Below are 22032 nucleotides of genomic sequence, written 5' to 3'. Positions count from 1 at the left end.
ATGTTTACTGAGTTTCAATTGTTTGTCTAGGCTGCTGTAGGGAGGGGCAGTCTCGGGCTCTTTACCCAGTGAAGAAGTCACTCCTCCGGGGATGGAGCTACCTCTGCCTATGCAGAGGAAGAGACTTTTCCCTGGGTAGAGCTGAGCCTGGCAGGTCAGGTCAGGTTCCTGTGACCTGCTAAATGACTCTTTTGTTTTCTTCCAAGGCCTGAGTTGGAGCTATCTGCTCTGCTGGGCCTTTGTCAGTACCAAAGATGGAGATCTCCAGTGGTGGGGGAGGGTGGTCTTCCCACTCCTGCTCCCTGAGAAGGAGTGAGGATATCAGGGTTCTACTCATGCCAGAGTCTTGGTTCCTGGGCCATCTTTGGTCTGCGATCTGCAGGATGAAAGTTTGTGCTCCTTGTCAGTTCTTGCTGGTGTTGAGTAGAATCCCCTCACCTGCTGCATCTGGTGTCTTTGTCCGGGACTCACTCTATTGGTATGGCAGCCATGGCCGCCACTGCTTCCACTGCTGCCACCACAGCCTCGGCTACTGTCAAGTGCTCAGATCTGTCTCCTTGCCTGGATTTTCCCACTCTGGCCAAATTCTCTGTATTGTGATGGCACACTTGGTGTGATTCTCTAGCCTAGGACTGTTCATTGGAACACTAAAACTGCTTTCTATGCGAGAGCTTGTTTAGCCTTCAGCTTCTCCTCCATCATTTTCCTCCGAATATATGTCTGAACTCTTTTGCAACTACCACTGCAATTACCACAGCCCAAAATTGAGTTGGGTTGCTTCTGTGCTGGAGGAGAGAGGCACAGTGCTGGGGAGTGTATGGTCCTTTGCTGCTGCTGCTGCTGCTGCTGCTGCTGCCACCCAGGCTGGGCTGGCTTATGCAGGCCAGTACAGGGAGGCACTGTGCCCCACAACAAGTCTGGGGTTGCCCGAGGCTGAGCCTGGTACTGATACTTACAAGGGCGGGTTTGGAAAGGTGTTGTTGCTGGTTGTTGCTCAGAGCTGGGCTGGGCTGTTTATGTAGGCCCTGGCTGAGGTGCTGTGCTTTGGAGGGGCTTCGTGCAAGTTCTGTGTTCCAAGTTTTCTGTTTGTATTCTCCAGGTTGGCACTGGCTCTTGGGAGTCTTCTGGGAACCCTTTGGACACTTGTGGCTCTGTGGTCCCTGGTGGGGCCCTAAGCAGTTCAGCATGGAGCCCCACCAGCAAGGGGTGGGGAAAGGGTCTTCCTACTTTACAATCTTTATGTAGGTTCTGGAGTTTTTCCTTTTTCTTTTTTTTCACTTCCTGTATCTCTCTGAGTAATCGCCATTTTGTTGGTGGTAGTCTTTTGAAGAAATGGAATGTTAAAACCCAAACTCTCTATTTGGTTGGAGAGAGCTGCGGCATTTCCCTGCTGCTTCATTGCCATCTTGGACACCCTCACCCCCCAATTCATTCTTAAGAATGTGTTTGCTGCCTTGCAATGCAAAAAGTTGGACTGATGGTCTGGAGGCCACAAATTCCCTTTCACCTCTTAGTATTTTATTTTCCTTCCTCAAGCTGGTCACCATTTTTCCTAAGACTCCAGTTACCCATAGGTTAGGCTTCAAAATATTTCCTAGGTCCTCGAAGTATATTTGTTTATTTTCCTTTTTTGTCCTTCCTCTTTTGCAGCTTGTGTAGCTCAACTTCACTGGCATGTTCTTTTGCAAGTTTATTTCCTTAAGAGGGAGTGAGTCATATTTTCTTTCTTCTTCATCAACAGAGCAAATGGTATCCTGAACATAGTGAAATCTCTATGGGGAGATTTTTTTGCATTGTTCCAAAAAACATTGGTGGGTTTTTTTTTCAGTCTAATCACTTAGATTCAGATTAGCCCACCATAAACTGTCTTCAGCTTCAGATCAGCACTTTAAGCCATTTTACTGTGTACATTTACAGTTCAGAAGTAAGGCAGAATTATTTTGGCTTATTCAGATTAGGATTTGCTTTTCCTGCTTTGCTTTTTCCTTCTGTGAATCTCTAGTCCCTCTCTGATTTCCTGAGATTCCTCTCCCGGTGCCTACAGCTAGAAAAAAAAGTATTTTACTATGCAGGTTTTACCTGCCAAAGTGACACAAATCTCAGGGTACAGCTGTGAAACAGACACTAACTAGTGAACTGCCAGGAAGCTTTGCACTTTGCTCCAATGCTTTACTCCCTTCCAAAGCTCTTAGTGGTTTTTTTTTCCTATTTCTTAATAAGTTTTTTTTTCTGTAAAAATACTGCACAGAGGGGTTACAGTTACATGAGCAAGGTAATAAGTACATTTCCTATCAAGCATTGTTGCCTCCTCCTTTGTTTTTTCCCCTACCATCCCTTCCCTCCCACCTCCACAACTATACTCCTTCCCCAACCTACATTGTAAACTTTATTTTTCAACACAGTGTCTTGTACATCTCATTGTTACAATGGGTCAACCTGTATCCCTATTTAAACATTTTGGTTTTTTTTTTCCCTTCCCCTCCCCAAAATAGACCAACATCAAATACAGTGAAAACAGGGGAAGGAACATACAAAGCAACAAAAAATTCACATGATACATTATAAATACATTAGAAACAACAGGCAAGAAAGAAAAAAACCACTTGTGTCCCTATCTTAAGCAGTATTTTGTTTCTTGCTTGAGGTTTTGGGGGATGGGAAGGAAGGAGTTGGAATGTCGTTCTGTAATATAGCATTTTTGAAGATGAAATATCAGTTAGAGACTTATTTCCCAATGTCAGGAACAGAACTCTTTCCTATGTTAAAAAATATTTATGAAGGGGCTGAGAAGTTGGCTCAGTGGTAGAGTGCTTGCCTTGCATGCATGAGTCCCTGGGTTCGATTCCTCAGCACCACATAAGCAAAAAGAAAAAAAGCCTGAAGTGGCGCTGTGGCTCAAGTGGTAGAGTGCTAGCCTTGAGCTGAAGAGCTGAGGGACAACACCCAGGCCCAGAGTTCAGGCCCCATGACCGGACCCCTAAAAAAAAAATATTTGTGAAGAAAATTGTAGACTCACATTCATTTGCAAGAATTGATGTCATGAGAGCTCAGAAACATTTTGCCAACTTATCTCCAATGATAACGTTTTGCACAACTGTGATAGGATATCATGCTTAAGGTATTGAGACTGATACCAATTTATTGACCCTTATTTAGACTTCTCCAGTTTTACTTGTACTTACTGTGTGGAGTGTGTGAGGGGAATGGATTTCTGTAAGTGTTTTTTGTTTTGTTTTGTTTTGCGTTGCATAGTTTTGGTGCCGGTCCCGGTGCTTGAACTCAGAACCTAATTGCTGTCCTTTAGGCTTTTGTGCTTAAGGCTTGCATTTCAAGGCTGACACTGTATCACTTGAGCCACACTTCCAGCTTTTTGGTGGTTAATTAGAGATCAGAATTTCATGGATTCTCCTGCTCAGAATGGCTTCAAATCATGATCCTTAGATCTCAGCCTCCTTATTAGCTAGGATTACAAGCTACCAATGCCGAGCTTCTGCACAGTTTGCCCCTATGGACCTTTGTAAAGGTCTAACCATCACTGGCTATTGGTAGATGCTGCTAATTACTGCTCTTTCCAGTATTAAAGATGTTATTTCATTTTCCAGGTGTGGTAGTGATATCCACCAAAAGCAAGCTCCACTTCAGCCCTATTGCTTGTATTTTTGGTTGCTCTTTGTAAGATAGGGTGTCCCTCTCTTTATCTGAGTTACCTTCAAACTTAAACTCCTTCTCCCTTTGTTTCCTGAGTAGCTATTTCATAGGAGTTAGAACAATGGCAGATGCCCTGCTTTAAGAAAATAATCTCTTTCTAGACTGTAAACCTCTTTGAATGTAAGGATCACTGATTGTTTTTGGTGTAGCCTCTTATGAAAGCATGGCCCAGAGCTTTCTTCTGGACCATGCACAGAGATGGTTCATTCATGTTTAAAAAATATAAATATATGTTGTTCAAAAGAATTGAAAAGTAAGAGTGTCTTAGATATTTTCTTTTTTTTTTTTATAGAGACCAGTATTTTTTCAAATCTTACATCCTTATTCTATTTACTTTCAAATACAGTACATGAAAGTACTTCATAGACGTTTGATCTTTGGAAGGTAGTGTGCTGCCTTTGATTAAAAAAAAGTAATAAGGTGATCACTTCCTGGTAGAGGTAATCATCAAAGCTTGCAAGTACATACTGGCTTTCAGCTATTGTATTTGTAACTGCTCTAACCCGTCCCTCATCCATCTGTTCCTGTCCTTTCTTCCCCACTCCTGCCCTTTGTTCTTCCCCCTTCTCTCCTTCTCCTGTCCTTTCTCTTATCTGTTTCTCTTTTCATCCCTCCTTGTCTCTCTCCATACCCCACAATTATTATGAAAGACAGTTTTATAAACTTCTTTCTCTTAGGATCAACATTTAAAGCATTCTACTTTAATCTAATGGACCATGACAGAAAGTGGTAAAATTATAGTAGTTGTGGGTTTTATTTGAAAAAATGCTAGAGATGATTCATAAATTCTTTGAAGAGGAAGAAAACAAATAAAATTGCTGTGTTTTCATATAATCAGTGATGCCCGTTAGGAATTTATATCTTCTAGGTGTTGAGATTAACTTTTTCTGCTTTCTTTTGGCTTTCTGTATTTGATAATTTGAAAAAGAATATGTCCAAGGAGTTGATGGCATCTTACCAGTGCGCTTGGGGAAGCATTGATATGATAGGGATGATGAGTATGGAAACAGAAAACTGGCTTCTGATATTGGAATTATCCATCTTCTACACTTCAGGTCCCACAGGACTCTGAGTAAATGTGCTATTCAAAGAAGTTAAACTCTATGGTTCCTTTGGAAAGGATAGAACGATAGTTGCCATTTTATTTTAGCTGATTTATTCACTTACTCATGTACTTATCCATATACATATTGAATACATATGGTGTTCCATGCATGGAAGTAAAAACACCCTATGACGCAGTATTTTCTTACAGTGAATTCACATGGTTGAATTTATTGTGGTTGACCCCTAATGGACCATTAAACTTTAAAGGTCTTCATCCTTCACACTGAGCTAAGTTTTCTTCAATTCATTCACCACTTCTCACATACACATCCATTCCCTAAACCCTCAGAATCTGAGATATATCCTGGTTAGTGAACAAAGGTAGGAAACTTATTATAGCAATGACCTTCCTGAGAAAGAAAAATGCCAACCTCTTCTTGGGATATACAAGGAAGATATGACCAGCATTTACATGAGACTCTTAACTAATTAAGAAGACAGTGGCCTGCATGAGGAAGTTATGACAAGGATAAGGTTGACAGAATTCCACAAGGAAGCCAGCCAGACACAGTATGTCAGGAATTGTGGGAATAAACATGAGAAGTCTGGAAAGGAATCCAGCTGGGAAGAGTTGAAAGACACCACTGGAAGAGTTGACTTAGACATTTTTACTAATTCACTTTTACAACTGTTTTGTTCCATCACCTTCTCTTTGGATACTCATTTTACCTTATGATGTGGAGGCAGATAGCCAGAAAATAGGAAGTTTGTCAAGAAAAGACATCCTAGACCCTGCTATTGTCATTGCCTGTGAAATGGTGCATATTTCACCACTGTAGGGACGGCTGTTGCACCATTACTATTGTGCATAATGAAGACCCAGAATCATTAGGAAGAGAAGCAGGACCATAGGTAACCTGTCCCAGAACATTTTACATAAAAATAGGATGAATGCAAAAGTTTAAGGAATATTCCAGTTTCTAAAAGTTTTACAAATTGGCAATGGTAGCATATTCTTTCTTAGCATCTTTGAGAGATCTCAGTAAAATAAGGACTATATTCCATTTTGTATATGTCTTTTCTAGTTGAATAAATTTCTTCACTTTTCCATAAAACAGGGCCCAGAAGGACCTTATGAAGTACTGTGTATGCCAACCTCATTAGTCCCATTAAAAATAATAATAAAACCAAAATAAAAAAACCTTGCCTACTGCTCTTTGTTCTCTTCTACTTCTATTAATGAATCCTCATCTAAGGTTTATTCATGATCTGTGTTAGGCATTTATGAGTTTTTGCCTTTGGCCAACACTGAGTTAATTTGGATAATTATTTCATTTGGTATTGCATTTCTTTGAATTTCTTTGAATATACTCCATGTCACTACTGAAAATAAGTCATTACTGAAGCTATTTCTTGAGCAGTTAGTGTAAAACCTCTGAAGGAAGAATGCCTTTTCTTTACAAAGTTACATTAGACTTATCACCGTTCCTTGAGACCCCTCACACCTTGTGTGTAGCACTGGAAATGGGGCTTAACCTTCTCATTCTGGACAAAGGAGTTTGTTTGGGATAAAACCAGTTTTGTTGATGCTCAGAAACACTTAAAGGCTTTCAGCTTGTCTGGAACATCGTGTCATTTGATGTCTTTCATTACTGTTTGATGAAAAAGAAGCAAGTAACAGAAATTTTAAAAGCCACAAGAGATTAAGGCTAAACATAGCACACTTTAGTTGTAGAGACAAAAATGGCCAAGTTTATGACAAGGGGTGATCCAGGACACTTCCACTGTATGTGTAATCAAAAGCTTAAGAGAAACATATAGACTAAAAATATAGCATGACTTTCAATAATGTGTTAATATAGTTATATTATTTAAAATGTCATTTTTATTTGTATTTCTCATTTATATACTTATACACATATTTTCATCAGATAGTCTTTTTATCTGTCATTAGAATTTCAGGATCAGAGAGTTTAAATGTTTTAAAAGGATTTTAGCTGGGTGCTGGTGGCTCACACCTGTAATTCTAGCTATTCAGGAGGCTAAGATTTGAGGATCATGGTTCAAAGCCAGCCTGGCTAAGAAAATCCATGAGACTCTTATCTCCAATTAGCCACCAGAAAACTGGAAGTGGAGCTGTGACTCAATGTTGTAGAGTGCTATCCTTGAACCAAAAGCTCTAGGTCAGTGCCCAGGCTCTGAGTTCAAGCCCCATGACTGACCCCCCAAAAGAGAAGAGAGTAAAAAATATTATTGCTGGGAGACTAAAGTAGAAAAACAATGAAGCTTGCTTTAAATTTGTCCAGTTGAATATTGACAATGAATTATCATAAAATTCTTCCAACACTTTACTGAGATAATTGGATAAAGTATAACTAATAGCATTAGTGAATGCATAATTAATGACATTAACAAAGGTCATAGAATAACTTTTGATTTTCTGTCTCTTTTTTTAATTTTTAGATTTGTAGCCAAACCATGTGCCATTGCCCTCAACATCCAGGCCAATGGACCACAGATTGCCCAGCCAAATGCCATTCTGGAAAAGGTCTTTACAGCAATTACAAAGGTAGGAGTGTCCTTTCCTGGGTGCCTATGGCCCTGTTACCCTGCTCAGTCTCTTACCATCCCATCTCTTTCTTTTCTCTTGGGTTTAGAGAATCAACATTTTCCCTCCTACTGGAAAGTGGGTTCTCAGGGGGGGGTGCAGGTCTTATGGTTGGTCCAAAAGAGTAGATTGATATTAGAAGCTTTGTGAAAAATGGTCTTGATTAGATATGTTATTCCAATCCAATGCCTTCTTTAGTCGGAGGGACATGAAGCAATCCAGATAAGAGCTGGGTGAGCCTTCAAGTAAGTGAGTGGACAGAGCTGAAGTGTATAACTTGTGTATGTGTGAGACTGTGGGACTGGTGGCTTATAAGTGTCATCCACACATCCTAAGAGTTGTGATAAGTAGACAAAAGTGAGGAATAACAGTAGACTATGTTTGAAAAGGAAGAGTTGCAATATGAAGGAGTGCAATAAAAGAGACAGATACTGTCCATCTAGTGATAGCCAGTGTCCAAACTGGGAGGAGGCACTAGGAAGGAGAGAGGAAGAAAGCCTAAGTTGATAATGCTTGAACTTAGAAATCTTTAAAGCTGGGTCTGGGAAGGTGGCTTAGTGGTACAGTGCTTGCCTCGCATGCATGAAGCCCTGGGTTCGATTCCTAGCTCCACATAAACAGAAAAAGCCAGAAGTGGTACTGTGGCTCAAGTCAAGTGGTAGAGTACTAGCCTTGAGCTGAAGTGCCCAGGCCCAGAGTTCAAGACCCACAACCAAAAAAAGAAAGAAAGAAAGAAAGAAAGAAGAAAGAAAGAAATCTTTAAAGCTGTAAGAAAATAAAGCAAACTACCGTCTATATGTCTTAGTTTCTCTCTCCTTCCTTCCTTCTTTTCCTTTCCCTCCCCCATTCCTTCCTTTATTCCTTTGTTCATTCCTTTCTTCCTTCATCTTTCTCTCTCTCTCCCTCCCTTCCTTTCTTCTTTCCCTCCCTCCCTTCCTTCCTTCATTCCTTTTTCTTTCTTTCTCTGTCTTTCTTTCTTTCTCTTTCTCTTTTTCCTTCCTTCCTTCCTTTCTCTATCTTTCTTTCTGTCTTTCTTTCTCTTTCTCTCTTTCCTTCCTTTCCTTTTTCTTCCTTCCTTCCTTTCTTTTTCCTTCCTTCCTTTCTCTTTCTTTCTTTCTTTCTTTCTCTCTGTCTTTCTTGCTTTCTCTTTCTCTCTTTTCTTCCTTCCCTTCTCTTTCTTTCTTTCTGTCTTTCTTTGTCTTTCTCTCTTTCCTTCCTTCCTTTCTTTTTTCTTCTTCCTTCCTTCTCCTTCCTTCCTTCCTTCCTTCCTTCTTTCTTTCTTTCTTTCTTTCTTTCTTTCTTTCTTTCTTTCTTTCTTTCTTTCTTTCTTTCTTTCTTTCTTTCTTTCTTTCTTTCTCTCTCTCTCTCTTTCTCTCTTTCCTGAAGCTTGAACTCAGTGTCTCATCCCTCCCTCAGTTTGCTTCCTCACAGCTTGTGCTCTATCACTTGAACCATGACTCCCAATTGGAGGGGGTCTCATACACTTTTTCTGTCTGAGCTGGCCTCAAACATCTATCATTCACATTGTAGCCTTCTGAGTGTCTTAGATTATAGATATCAGCCATTGGTACCCAGCTTTATTTTTTTGTTTTTGTTTTTTCCTGAGGCACTGAGGTTTGAACTCATGGCTTCATGTTCACTTACCTTGCTTGCTTGGCTGGTACTCTACCACTTGGGTCACATCATATCTAGCCCTACTCTCACTTTTGTAGATATTGCATGTAGCTTATTTTACTCTTGCCTGAACAGAAAGAAGAAAAGAGGATGACTGTAACATTCTGTGTGTTCTGATATTAAATGGTTCCTTTTGCTCTTCAGTTTTCTGGAACAATTTCTCAGGCTTCTAAGATGTGGTTTGACAGTGTTAAAGAAAGTTCTGTTCATTTTTGGGTATTTGTGATACTAACCTTTGTCCTATTTGTTCTTTGTCTCACCACTATTCAAATATCTAGATACTTGTATATTTTATGGACTTTATTTCTGCCAAAATGCTCTAGGATTTTGCCATCCTTCAAGAAAAATGATGTCTTTCCTGAAAAAGCATAAGGAAGTAGGAGGTTAAAAATGTTTTAATATCTTTGCAAAGAAAAAGAGAAGAATGGATGAAATTTTAGGAAAAGTTGTTTTAGTAGTTTTGGGGGTACAGTTTAGATTGCTGAGTTCAAACTTGAAGGAACACATATCCTATAATATTTAAGCAAGAAAATATCACATTTTCATTTAGTGTGTCAGTTCACCTTAAGATAGTAACATATTTTCTGTCGTTAGACAGACACATAGGGAATTATTAGGTTCTTTTTTATTTTCCCCTCTCAAATGCTAGGGATCAAGCCAAGGGCCTTCAAATGCTTTGTAAGCATTTGCCAAAGAATGTTGTAATTGGTCTGTTATGTCATGTTAACCAAACCATGGCAATTCTCAGAACAACTTCAAACCTAGGGGCCCCTATCCTAGTGTACACATTGCATTCTAGCCACTAATGTCCCCTTTTCTGCAACCACTGCCTGATATACTGGCTTGGTCATGGGAATGGCAGAAAAATTCAGGTAGGCCTCTCCCTTGTCTCCTGGACCACTGCCCCTACCCAAGGCAGACAGATAAGTTTCATGGCTGCCATCTTGAAATTCTACATGACTTTATCATGCAATCTGTGCTTTGCAAGTGAAATCCAATGAGGCAATGGAGAATGTTTCAGAAATTGAGAGACTGGCTCATGTGGCTCTTGCCACAGCCCCAGAGAGGCTCCACCTCACGGATGCCCTGATTCCCAGCACCCACCTACCTTTCTTTTGTGTCCTATTTAATTACAGCTTTAATCTCCAACAAGGGGGCTGCTTGGGGTTTGGCTTATTCTTCTTGAAGTACTTCTGTATGTGGCAGGCAGCCACCTTAGTGTGTTTGGTGGGTGACTTAGCAAGGGTGAGCCTCTTGCCTAACTGGGCCCTTCTGAATGTGGGGCCTGCCCTATGTGACTGTATTGATCAGCTTCCTGACTATACAAATCTCACCTGAGACAGTGGCTGATATATTGAAGCTTACAGCTTTTTTTGATGGTTAATTTGAGATGAGTCTCACAGATTTACTGTTCAGGCTGCCTTCAAACTATGATCCTCAGATCTCAGCCTCCTGAGTAGCTAGGATAACAGGCGTGAGCCACCAACACCAGGTATGGGTTTGTAATAATTGAAGTATTTCTCATGCTTCCTGGCATTAGCTTTTGTCTAGTTTCTTAACCTTAGTAGACTTTGTTTCTTAACCTTTAAACTCATTTGTAATCATCTTTGAGTAACTTCCTCACAGGCTTTGATAAGTTTTTTTTTGTTTTTTTGTTTTTTTTTGCAAATCTTTCAGCAAATGGCATGGTATCTATCTGGGAAGCATTGTATATCTAGAGATTCTGGTTCCATATTTTTGGGATGAGACCAAAGAACCATAATTGTGACACCAAATAAACAGAATGATTATTTATTTTAAGTGAATTTGTTGATTGCCTGTTTGCTGATTATATTCTGAGTTATGTGGATTGATCTGTCTCTACCTATCACCTAACTATCTACTTTTGGGGATTCTCTTTCTATGTCACTAGCACATATCTATGAAACCAACTACTTCACTTTTCTAATCAAAGAAGTACTAAAGCTGTGAGGGGAAGAATATATAGCAGCCATAAAGGCAGTTTTCATGGCCCAGGGAAATTATATCATAATTCATGCTTGGTTCAATAGACTATACTTAAAAAATTTGGGCAGACTATATAATTTGCTCTCCATTCTCTTCTTTTTTGAGGAGCCTGTTAAATCATTGCTGTTAGCCAACTAAAATACTGGAAAAGTTTGTGAGTTTTGAATACACTTAAACTCTAAAACTAAGAGAGAGAGAGAAAGAACAGATTATTAATGTTGAATGTTCTATAAGGTTGAGATGAAATAACTTTCACTGAGGGGAAAGGGAGAAAAGGTGAGAAATAAAGTTTACTGACTGTAATCTCTACTGTGTGGGAGTTAGTTTATCAGTTAAGGCTAGCAAATCAAATAGAAGCCTATTTAACAGTGGGTGAACAAGAAAGATAATGTTATTTACAAGTACAGGGTGGAGGAGAAGGAAGGAAGAGGAAATAATGTTATTTTTAAATATTGCTTATATGAGATTGGGCTGGCAAGTGGATAAGAAAAGATAGTAAGATATAAAAGTCAGAAAGGAAAGACAAAACTCTTGCTATTTAAATAAGTATTTATTGAGTTCTACTATAATGGATGCTGATGGAAAAAAAAGAATTTTTGAAAATTCCTTTGTCTATGGAGCTTACATTTCAGTGATATTCTATTACATATCATATACATGGGAAGTTAAAGCAATGGATTGATAAATTACCACATGAAACCTCAGTACAAAATTAGCAACTAGAAGCTAGACATATATATGTATACATAGAAACAACAATCAAGTAAAAGATTTTAAGAAAGTACCCTCTTTACAATGCTAACCAAAAAGAATAATATCCCTAGGAATAAATATAATCACCATATTCAAGAAGTATGTAAGGAAAAAAATTATTAAACACTCTTGAAAGACAGAAAAGACAAATTAAATAAAGATGTTAGTTCATCCTACATCAATTTAAGAACTTGATGTGATCTTATAAAGAACACCCAACCTTGTTTGGTTGACCATTTTTTGTTTTGAATGTAGATGAGCTGATTCTAAAGTTCACATAAAAAATAAAGACTTCTATTGGGTACCAATAATTCCCACTGTGAGCCTATCTACTACAAAGGTGGACATTAGTAGGATCAAGACCATCCCAGTTTCAGTAGACCCTATCTTAAAAGTTACCAGCAAAATATCAGGGCTGGAAGTATGGCTCAAGTGGCAGAATGTTCAAATAGCAAGCAAGAGACCTTGAGTTCAAACCCCAGTACACACACACACACACACACACACACACACACACACACAAATAAGTGTTTCTAAGAAAACAAATGACATACTGCATATTGTTGACATATGACTAAATCGACCTTATCAATGAGGGAAAGGTGAAGTATAACCATATGGAAGAAAATTAGATTCATACTTCAACTGAATACCAGTGTATATTTCAAGTACACTAACAATTGACTTGCCAAGTACCAGTGGCTCATGCCAATAATCCTAGCTACTTAAGAGGCTGAGATATGAGAATCAGAGTTCAAAGCCACCCTGGCCAGACATGACTCAGGTGGTAGAGTGCCAGCCATGAGCAAAAAAGCCAAGTCTAAAAGGCCCTGGGTTCAAGTCTTAGTATTAAGAGGGAAAAAGATTTGATTGTATTAAAACCCAAAATATGTTAGGGGGAAAACCTAGGAGATTTTGTTTTTAGAGTAAAGAAGGTTTTACTAATTAGAATTCAAAATTTGCAAGCTGTTTCAGCAAAGATTGACAAATTCAAACTTGTTCATATATATTTTATGGTACTAGGATTTGAACTCAGGGCCCATCTAGGCAAATAATTATTCTATCACTTTGGCCATGCCACTATTTTTTGCTCTAGTTATTTTTCAGACAAGGTATTGTGATTTTACCCAGAGCTTGTTTCAAACCATTATCCTCCAATGTATAGCCTCAAACTAGCTAGGACTTACAGGCATGTGTATACATTTTAGTAAATATCTACATGTTAGATAATAAACAAAAAATAATATATTCAAATTTTAAAACACAGAAACCTACTGGTATAAACCAGAATAACAGAAGAAATCCTACGTATCAATAAATGCCAACATATCAAGAAAAAAAATCCATAGGCACAAATGTACTTTTAACAAGAAAACAAAGAAAAATATCGGTTGTTTTCTTTTTTGTCCGTACTTGGGATTGAACTCAGGCCTTAAACATGCGAGGCAAGTGTTTCACTCTTGAACTATACCTCTAGTCTTTTTATTTTTATTTTGTTTTTGAGTCAGTGTCTCACTACTTTTGGCCAGACTGGCCTCAGATTTGTGATTCTCCTGCCCCTTACTCCCGTGTCTCGGATTACAAGCATGTACCACCATGTCTTTCTTTGTCAGTGATTTTTAAAACACATGAAAAACACATTGTAAAATGAAGAACTCAAAGTTCAGAACAAAGTCTATAGTTTGCATTCATTTGTGTCGTGAAGTGGAGATTAAAATAACTCATATTCAACTTTGATTATGTTTATATGTAATATAACTGTAAATATTAATAATATTAATATCGTATATAAAGTAACTGTTGTTGCCATTAAGGAGAGGTATTGAGGGACTAGACAATAGAAGAAGAGGTGTATGGAAAACTCTGGACAATATTTTTTTCTTTGTGTGCCAGTCCTGGGGCTTCAACTCAGGGCATAGTTGCTGTCCCTGAATTTTATTTCTAGTGTTCTACCCTTGAGCACAACTCCACTTACAGCATTTTGGTGGTTAATTGGAGATAAGAGTCTCTGGGAGTTTCTTGCCCTGACTGGCTTTGAACCATGATCCTCAGATCTCAGTCTCCTGAGTAGCTAGGACTATAGTATGAGCCATTGGTGCCTGGTAGCAATCCTTATTTTCATAGACAAGGAGACTGAGAGTCAGAGAAGTCAGAGTAATGAGGGACATCTGTCCCCTCATCAAGTTTGCTTCTGCAAGTAACCTGTAATCTCAGCAAAAGGCTGGATGAGTGAGATGGTCAAAAGAAAAGGTAACAGAGGATATATATATATAACATGTGTACATCTATGATCAAACAAAGGATCATACATATGTAAGGCATTACATACACATATGAAAAAGTCATCATGAAGCCTATCAAAAGTGTACAAGAAGAAAAAAAGGGAGATGACCAAGAAAAGGAGTAGGAGGTGAGAGGAGGATGAGAGAAAGCATTTTTGGTGCTAGAAATGGTACTTTCGGCTCAGGTGAGGCATTAAGGATCTCATGGTTTCTGTCTGTCCTACATTATCCAGGTAGGTAACAGGTGGTTATACCAGTTGTTTTCCTGAGAATATGTGATTTTTTTTTTGTTTTAACTTGGAGCCTCTTAATAGATTCTCCTTTACCACACTCCCTCCCCTGGAAAGCTCATTGATCTGCCTCAGCCAGTAGGTTGCATCATCAAGTCCTGGTTGTCTCTGAGAAAGGACCTCATCGATGAGAAGAATTGCAGGCATCTGAGCCACAGCCGTATATTTCCATCTCATTTCATAATGAGTAACTTAATTTTGCAAATTTACATCCATGCTGCTAATGACACTAGATCCTGAAATCTCAGTAGCAGATAAGAAACATAGAAAAAAATACAGAAACATGCAAAGTAGATCTACTTTGCTGAAAATAAAAAAGGATTGAGAAATGATTGTCCTGGTATCTTGTCTCAGCATCCAGATGAGAAAAGGTTGGAAGGCCTTTCCAAACAACTGGACTGGGATGTTCGAAGCATTCAGCGCTGGTTTCGACAGAGACGCAACCAGGAGAAGCCCAGCATCCTCACAAAGTTCTGTGAGAGCATGTAAGTTTTGCTCCTTATTTCCCTTCTTTTTGAATACCTGCCTCAGTATCTATTCATACCTGAGGTAAATGGTAACAGTTCCACATAGTTTCCTATTTCTCACATGCTGTTTGGTGGAAAACTAGTTCTGGGGGAAATTAGGGGAAATTATAAGGATTGGGGGTTTCTTGTTGGGAAATTCATTTCTTAATGAAGTTCCCACAAAATAAGTAGATTACAGAAGTCTACCATGATATTTTCAACTAGCTGTCTTGGAAGTATAGCATTAAAAGTCATTAATCCCAATAGTTTTAGAATTTTTTCAAGACTTTTTTATTGTAAAGGTGATATGCAGAGAGGATACAGTTACATAAGTAAGATAATGAGTACATTTCTTTTCGAACAGTGTTACCCTCTCCCTCATTTTCTCCTGCTTCCTCTTCCCAACTCCCCTCCCCACAAGACTGCTTTTTTTCCATTGACAAAAATCAAGATCTTAGGATAAATGATCAGATGGATCAAAACTGTTCTATAGTCTTGAAATTTGGGAAATCTTAAATTTACATTCTATTCTGGGTGAGGTTAATGAGGCTTTGCCTGAGGTAAGAGTTACAATGAAAGTCTATTCTGTTTCCAGTGTGAACTTTGTGTCCTCTGTTATATGTTATAAAGCTGTTAAATCTAATGAAAGCTCCTCAAAGCAATCTTCTAGCTCAGCACTCGGGGAAATCAGAGAAGAAAATATTAAAGCATGGAGCACAGCTCTAGTAAAGGGAAGATGTTACCTGAGAGTCTTAGCTCCATTTGGTCGGTATCTTTTGTTCTTTTGCTGAATAATTCTTTCTTTTATGAACTTTGTTCTGACACCTGATAATTTAAACAATAGTGCTCTCAGTATAGCAAGCTGTTTGAGATAGTTATATTTTCAGGTTTAGCTTTCAAGTAGGCCAGAAAAAAAATGTATCAATTATAATCTGAGAGAGAAACAATGATATTGGAAAGTGAATGGGAAGCAGAATAATATCACAAATTCCCAGGGTTGGATAAATATGAAGAGAATAAATAGGATCTCAGGAGGCCAGAATATTTATAAAAATCTATAGAAAGAGCTAACTATTAGATATACTCTACAAAGCCACCCTATAATTAAACACAGTGGCTGTTTGTGGAAGGATGTATACATCTGTGCTTCTGATAAATAGCTGCATTTCCCCTGACCTCACCTTGCCACATATGCAGAGGACTGGACTCCATCATGAGTTCAGGCAGCAGTGAAACTTGTCTTTGGCATGCGACCACATTGTTGTTGGGGGTTTTTTTTTCCAGATGTGCATTGGCATCTGCTTTCTGGAGATCTTTGTCAAATGTAGATTCCAATTTACCTGGTCTGGGATGACAGCTAGGGTTCTGCATTTGTAACAAGTTTACAGATGATACTGGTGATGCTAGTTCCTGAAAACATTGTGAGTAGCAAGGACCAAATGATATATGTTGATATCTTTTCCTGGAATTTCCCTGAGTTTTATGTATGTACCATAGTAAACAAGACAGTCACATGACAGTCAACTAAAAATATGTCTAATAGAAGCATGGTAACAAGAAGGACAATGGGGGGGGTCCCTACATAAAGTATTCATTATGATTTCCCCCGCAAAAACACATTTATTAGGAGGATAAGCCCTGATAGTTGATGGTACATGGTAGGTATTAAATGATAATGAAATATGTTTTATGGAATCATTAATGTGGACCATTAATTACTAAAAATTAAAAGAAAAACTTCTGTGGGTTGGAGGCATGTGGGCTTGCTTGGTCAATGCCAGTGGCCTATCTCAGTTTTGCTGTGTAAGACAGTATTGAGCTCTTGCTTGGTGTTCTCTTCTCCCTTGGCTTCAGGTTGGCAGTTGAGTCTTTCATCTTACCAAATACTTCTGTTTGCCTCATTTATTCTCCATTTCTCCTGAAGTCTTCTATGTGCTACTCCTCCAGACTTAGTCTTCAGCCTCTTGCTTTCTACTTCTCATTTTCTGTGCAGAAACTGTTTCTTCTCATCAACTTCATCCAATGCGGATGTATGGTTTTGCCCTCTCCCACTGGCAACTCCAATTTGCTTCCACTCCTCTTTCCCTAGTGGTTATGTGCTCTGCTTTATAACAGGCCAGAAACTCCAGGTACTCAGCCACTAAGTAAATAGACTACTATATCCCAGATCCTGATCACCCTTCTAAGTCTCCCCACATTCTGCTTCTTTAAAACCTTGATGATTTTTCTATAACTCTAAGATATGTAGAAGCTTCTCAGTTTGGCCTGGTTAGCCTGGCCTTCGCTTGTTTGAAGTTAGTCCCTCAAATAACCTCTTTCTTCCTACAGGCTGTGTTCTAGGCTAAAAATACCTACTTCCTCTGCTCACACATTTACCCCCTCCCCATTTCTGAAATCACAGCACCCCACTGAAGGAAGCCTGATTGTGGAGTCTGTGGTGAACTAATTTCTGAATCCTCAGAACATTTTTTATGAATATCCATAATGTAATATTGAATCACATGTTGCTTTCTGGGGTTACTTTATTTCTCAATTTGGCTATGCTTCTATTTCCATGCTAGTTATAGTACAGAAGAGGGTCAGGGTCACATCTTGCTGTTACATTCTTCTCAGTCTATAACATACAGACTCTGCTGAAGAAATAATTAAGTGACATGTGAACATGGCGCTTTTCTGGAAGGAGGTGCTGACCCCGGTTGCCGTTTGGTTCCACAGTGAAGAATTCATATATACACTGACTTAGCAAAACATTTTCTGACAAATTACCTGAGTCTGAAAAGCTCCACAACAGTTTTACAGATAGAAATTCAAAGGAAAGAACCCAGTGTGGTAGTACACACCTGTATTCCTAGCTATTTTGGAAGGGAGGGTGGGGAGACTCCTTGAGTCCATAAGTTTGAAACAAATCTGTATAACATAGATTCTATCACAACACAACACAAAAACAAAACAAACAAGGAATTCAAAGGAAGAATGGCTTGCCAAAGGACACCATGAAGAGAATATCCCACCCTACTGTGTCTGGTCCAGTTGAAGGATGCAGGTGGCTGTCTGGACATGCTTACTCTGGGAAAAATGTCCCATGTGCATATCACACAGAATCCTTACTTCAAAATCAATGACTAGCTGGGAGCCAGTGGCTCAGGAGGATGAGATCTGAGGACCATGGTTCTAAGCCAGCTGGTGAGCAAAGTTTATAAGACTCTTATAATTAACCACCTTATTAACCACCAAAAGCCAGAAATAGAGCTATGCCCAAGTGGTAGAGCACCATTTTTGAGCAAAAAATCTCATGGGCTGGGAATGTGGCTCAGTAGTAGAGTGCCTGCCTAGCATACATGAAGCCCTGGGTTCAATTCCTTAGTACTACATAAACAGAAAAAAAAGTGGAAGTGGTGCTGTGGCTCAAGTGGAAGAGCACTAGCCTTGAGCACAGAGAGGCTCAGGGACAGAGATTAGGCCCTGAGTTCAAGCCCCAGAACCTGCAAAAAAAAAAAAAAAAGCTAGGGAACAGAGCTCAGACCCTGAGTTCAAGCCCCAGATGAGCACCAGAAAGAAAAAAAAGATAACTGCTATTCTGAAATATTAATATCAAATTACAAAGCAGGGAAGACATATAGTAGAAACTTGAAGATAATACACAAAGACATAAAGAATTTATAATTTTCCTATTATGTGAGTTATTTTCCAAATATAGACTCCCTTTGCAGACATTGTGTTTCATCTTTCACCAGTGTGGAATAGTACCAGTATGCACACCAAGCAATGCTCATAAGCATCTGCTGACACATCCAGATTTGGCACCCCTATTTAATGCAGATGGATGGAGTAGAAGAAGTTGTTCAGTAAGTGATGTGCAGAAACATCAATGTCATTTTTCCCCTCTAACTGGATGTCAGTCATCCACAGCTGTATCAGTTTTGATGACGATTTTTTCCAGCAGAGTTTATGTACTTATAGGCAACTGAAATGGGACTTTTCAAGAGTGAGAGAGAAGAATTTATAAAGTGAGACATCATGTGAAATATTTCAGGAGAATATCATTCAGAATGGAGGCCAATACTGGTTGGATCATCCTGAACTCACACCATTCTTCCACAATTGCAACTGAGTTGTACATTTTAGAATCCAGGACAGCATAAAGTAAGTACTATCTGCAGTAAGAAAAATCAGGATGAGCAGGGTGCTGGTGGCTCACGCCTATAATCCTAGCTATTCAGGAGGCTGAGATCTGAGGATTATAGTTCACAGCCAGCCTAGGTAGGAAAGTCCGTGAGACTCTTATCTCCAATAAACCACTCGAAAACTGGAAGTGGCGCTGTAGTTCAATCAGTAGAGTGCTCACCTTGAGCTGAAGAGCCCAGGGACAGCACCCAAGCCCCACAACCAACAAAAAGAAAAAAGAAAAAAAAAGAAAAGAAAAATCAGGATGAAACAGAAATAGGCAGATACATGACATTAAGATAAATGGCTCCCTTGACATGTGTCTACCTGTGCTCATATATTTTGATCATGGTTCATCACATTTGAACAAATGCCAGGGGGTAATTATCTTATATAGTTTTCATTGAGCAGTTTCCAATTGTCTGGGAGAAAGAATTACTCATGTGGGAAGGATTGCTCACATATTAGAGATTGGTACTAATGTATGTGAACTGGAGTTTCTATGTTAATGAACTTATGGAACCTGATATTTAAAAAAGATAAAGTACACAAATTTCCTTTGCTTTAGGAAACCATTCCAGAGTTGGTGTGGATTAAAACTATCCCCGAAGGATGCCATTTTTGGACAGTGCCAAAGCCATTTGAAACTGTGACCTTACTTCTGTAAAGCAGCCTTGTGATTCTCTTAATCCTGTTAGAGTCAGGAGAGCTCACTAGTCATAAATGAGTGGCTGAACCAATAGCTGCATTCCACCAGCTTGCTCTCTTGAATTAAGCAGATGTTGTTGCTTGGATAACCAACACTATTTTGTGACTCTAGTAAGGAAGAAAAGCCTAATACTTAGGGTAGAAGGATGGTAATGGATTGTACAGGAAACAAGTAGTCATGTCTCTCAAATCCTTATATTTCAGAGGAAAATTACATGGTAAGACCTTCACCAAGTTTTCATAGGCATCCACCTGTTTGCCCAAAAAAAATCTATATTGGTGAACTGTTTCCATTCTCTCAGGATAAACAAGGTTTTGCCAGAGAGAAAACTCAGTTCTGATTTTCTCCATCAGACCATGTACAGAATTTACTAACCAACTTTTCATGAAGACTGGTGTAGTTGTTGAAATAGGGAGTAAGAAAGTATCATCTTCTAGAGGCAAGTGGCATCTTCCTTTATTAAAAGATTAAAATATGTAGTATCAGCATTGTTTAGATGCAGATATTGTCTGGAGGAAAAAAAAAACATAAAATAAGGGAAAGGCTGTATCTTTGTGCTTCAGAAGCACAGGTTTGAGCTTATGGCTTCTGTGATCATGATGACAGTGATTGACTTTTCTCTTAATACAGAAAAGTCCCTAGATTCCAGACACCCTAGATTCCAGAGCATATAAAGGACTAATCATTGCTCAATGAATGTCTTGGTATTTAAGACTGTTATTTTAAATGCTTTAAAATCCATGGGCTAGTTTTAACTTTGGGCCAGGGGGCAGTACACTTTGCTGTAAAAGTCTGGAAAGTAAACGTTTTTAGATCATAATGGAGTTTGCTTCATTTATAACTCTTTTGTTGTAGTTCAGAAGTGGCTGGAGATGATGCAAATGTGTGTAGATGGGTTCCAAAAACACTCTATTTCTGTATACTGAAATTTGAATATATCATTTTCATACCATGGAGTATTTATTCTTTTGAAAAATTTCAATCAACAAAAGATGTAGAAACTCTTCTTAAATAGTAAGCTATACAAAAACAGATAGCTGGCTGGGATTAGCTAGTGAGCCATAGTTAGCTGAACCCTACCTTAGAATTGCAATACCATTAGTTATTTCTTCACAGTTCTAAGAAGGAGAATGTGGTTTCTTGGTGCCAGCACAGTCAGCCACTTCACAGAGCTTTTCTATGCAATATAGAGATTGGAACAGATCCGAACTTGTATGCCAGTCTCCAGTATTCCTAGACATGGTTCCTTGAGCAAGGCAGTTTCTCTCTTCCATCTTGGTTCCCTTTGAGGCTATCATTATCCCCCAAGCTGCATCTTTTCCAAACAAAAGTTCTGAAGACTGATGAGCTGGACTGTAAACCCTGTCTACTTGTTGGCCGTGAACACACTTTAGAGGGCTTGCTTCCTCTTCTCTTTCAGACCTACCATCTGTGGCAAGTGAACGCTGGTTTTTCCATTTAGAGCAAGCCCCTCATACTCCTGATGCCATATGGCTAAGCATCTCACTCCAGTGTAATAGCTAAGTAGAGAAATAATTTTTTCGGCTAAAAATATCAGGCAGGCCATAGTTGGTCAAGCTGCCTGCATGTTATGTTCTTGTTCTGCTTACATCTGAATGCTCAGGCTTTCATTAGATCCTAGAGCTTTTTTTGATAATAATTTTTCTATAACTTTTTCCAGCATAGAGTTTTGTAGTAATAAAGAAGATAGACTAAGGGTCTGGGAAGGTGGCTCAGTGGTAGAGCACTTGCCTTGCATGCCTGAGGCCCTGGGTTTGATTCCTCAGTACCACATAAGCTAAAAGAAAAAAGCCAGAAGTGGCACTGTGGCTCAAGTGGTAGAGCACTAACCTTGAGCTGAAGAGCTGAGGGACAGCACCCAGGCCCAAAGTTCAGGCCCCAGGACCAGACCCTCTCCCCCCCCCAAAAAAAGAAGATAGACTATATAAAATAGTAGCTAAATATCTTAAGGACTAATATTCTTACTTACCATTTGACTATCATTTTCTGAACTGATGATACTAGTTCTCTTTTTAAATTTGTTTTAAAAAGCCAATATTTTCTGATTTTGAGCAATCATGCTAATCATTGTAGCTGACTAAGCTAGAAAAGGGTGTGTTAAAGTTTGTATAATATTCATAAATTTTTGGAGAAAATTACTCCAAAACCTATTGCCCAGAAATAAATACTTAATGTTTATAACTTAAATATGGTCATATTTCATAATAAGTGCCTGCATAAATACATGCAGGACCATGTACCTGTGGAATTTCAAAAGTTACTG

At 38.9% G+C, this 22032-nt stretch overlaps 1 protein-coding gene across 1 annotated transcript in view; it reads left to right on the top strand.

Annotated features, from left to right (window-relative positions):
* The window catches only part of Cers6 (ceramide synthase 6), a 280429-nt gene that overhangs the window by 78112 nt on the left and 180285 nt on the right, over nt 1-22032 (top strand). The window contains exons 2-3 of the mRNA XM_042694134.1: nt 7219-7324; nt 14724-14854. Of these exons, the coding sequence (XP_042550068.1) occupies nt 7219-7324; nt 14724-14854 (237 nt within the window). The remainder of the gene's footprint in view (nt 1-7218; nt 7325-14723; nt 14855-22032) is intronic.

Source organism: Dipodomys spectabilis, unplaced genomic scaffold (genome assembly GCF_019054845.1).
Source record: "Dipodomys spectabilis isolate Male_0828 unplaced genomic scaffold, ASM1905484v1 ptg000174l, whole genome shotgun sequence".
Lineage (NCBI taxonomy): Eukaryota > Metazoa > Chordata > Mammalia > Rodentia > Heteromyidae > Dipodomys > Dipodomys spectabilis.
The sequence above is the reverse complement of the archived record's forward strand: the minus strand, read 5'-3'. Positions and strand labels throughout refer to the sequence as shown.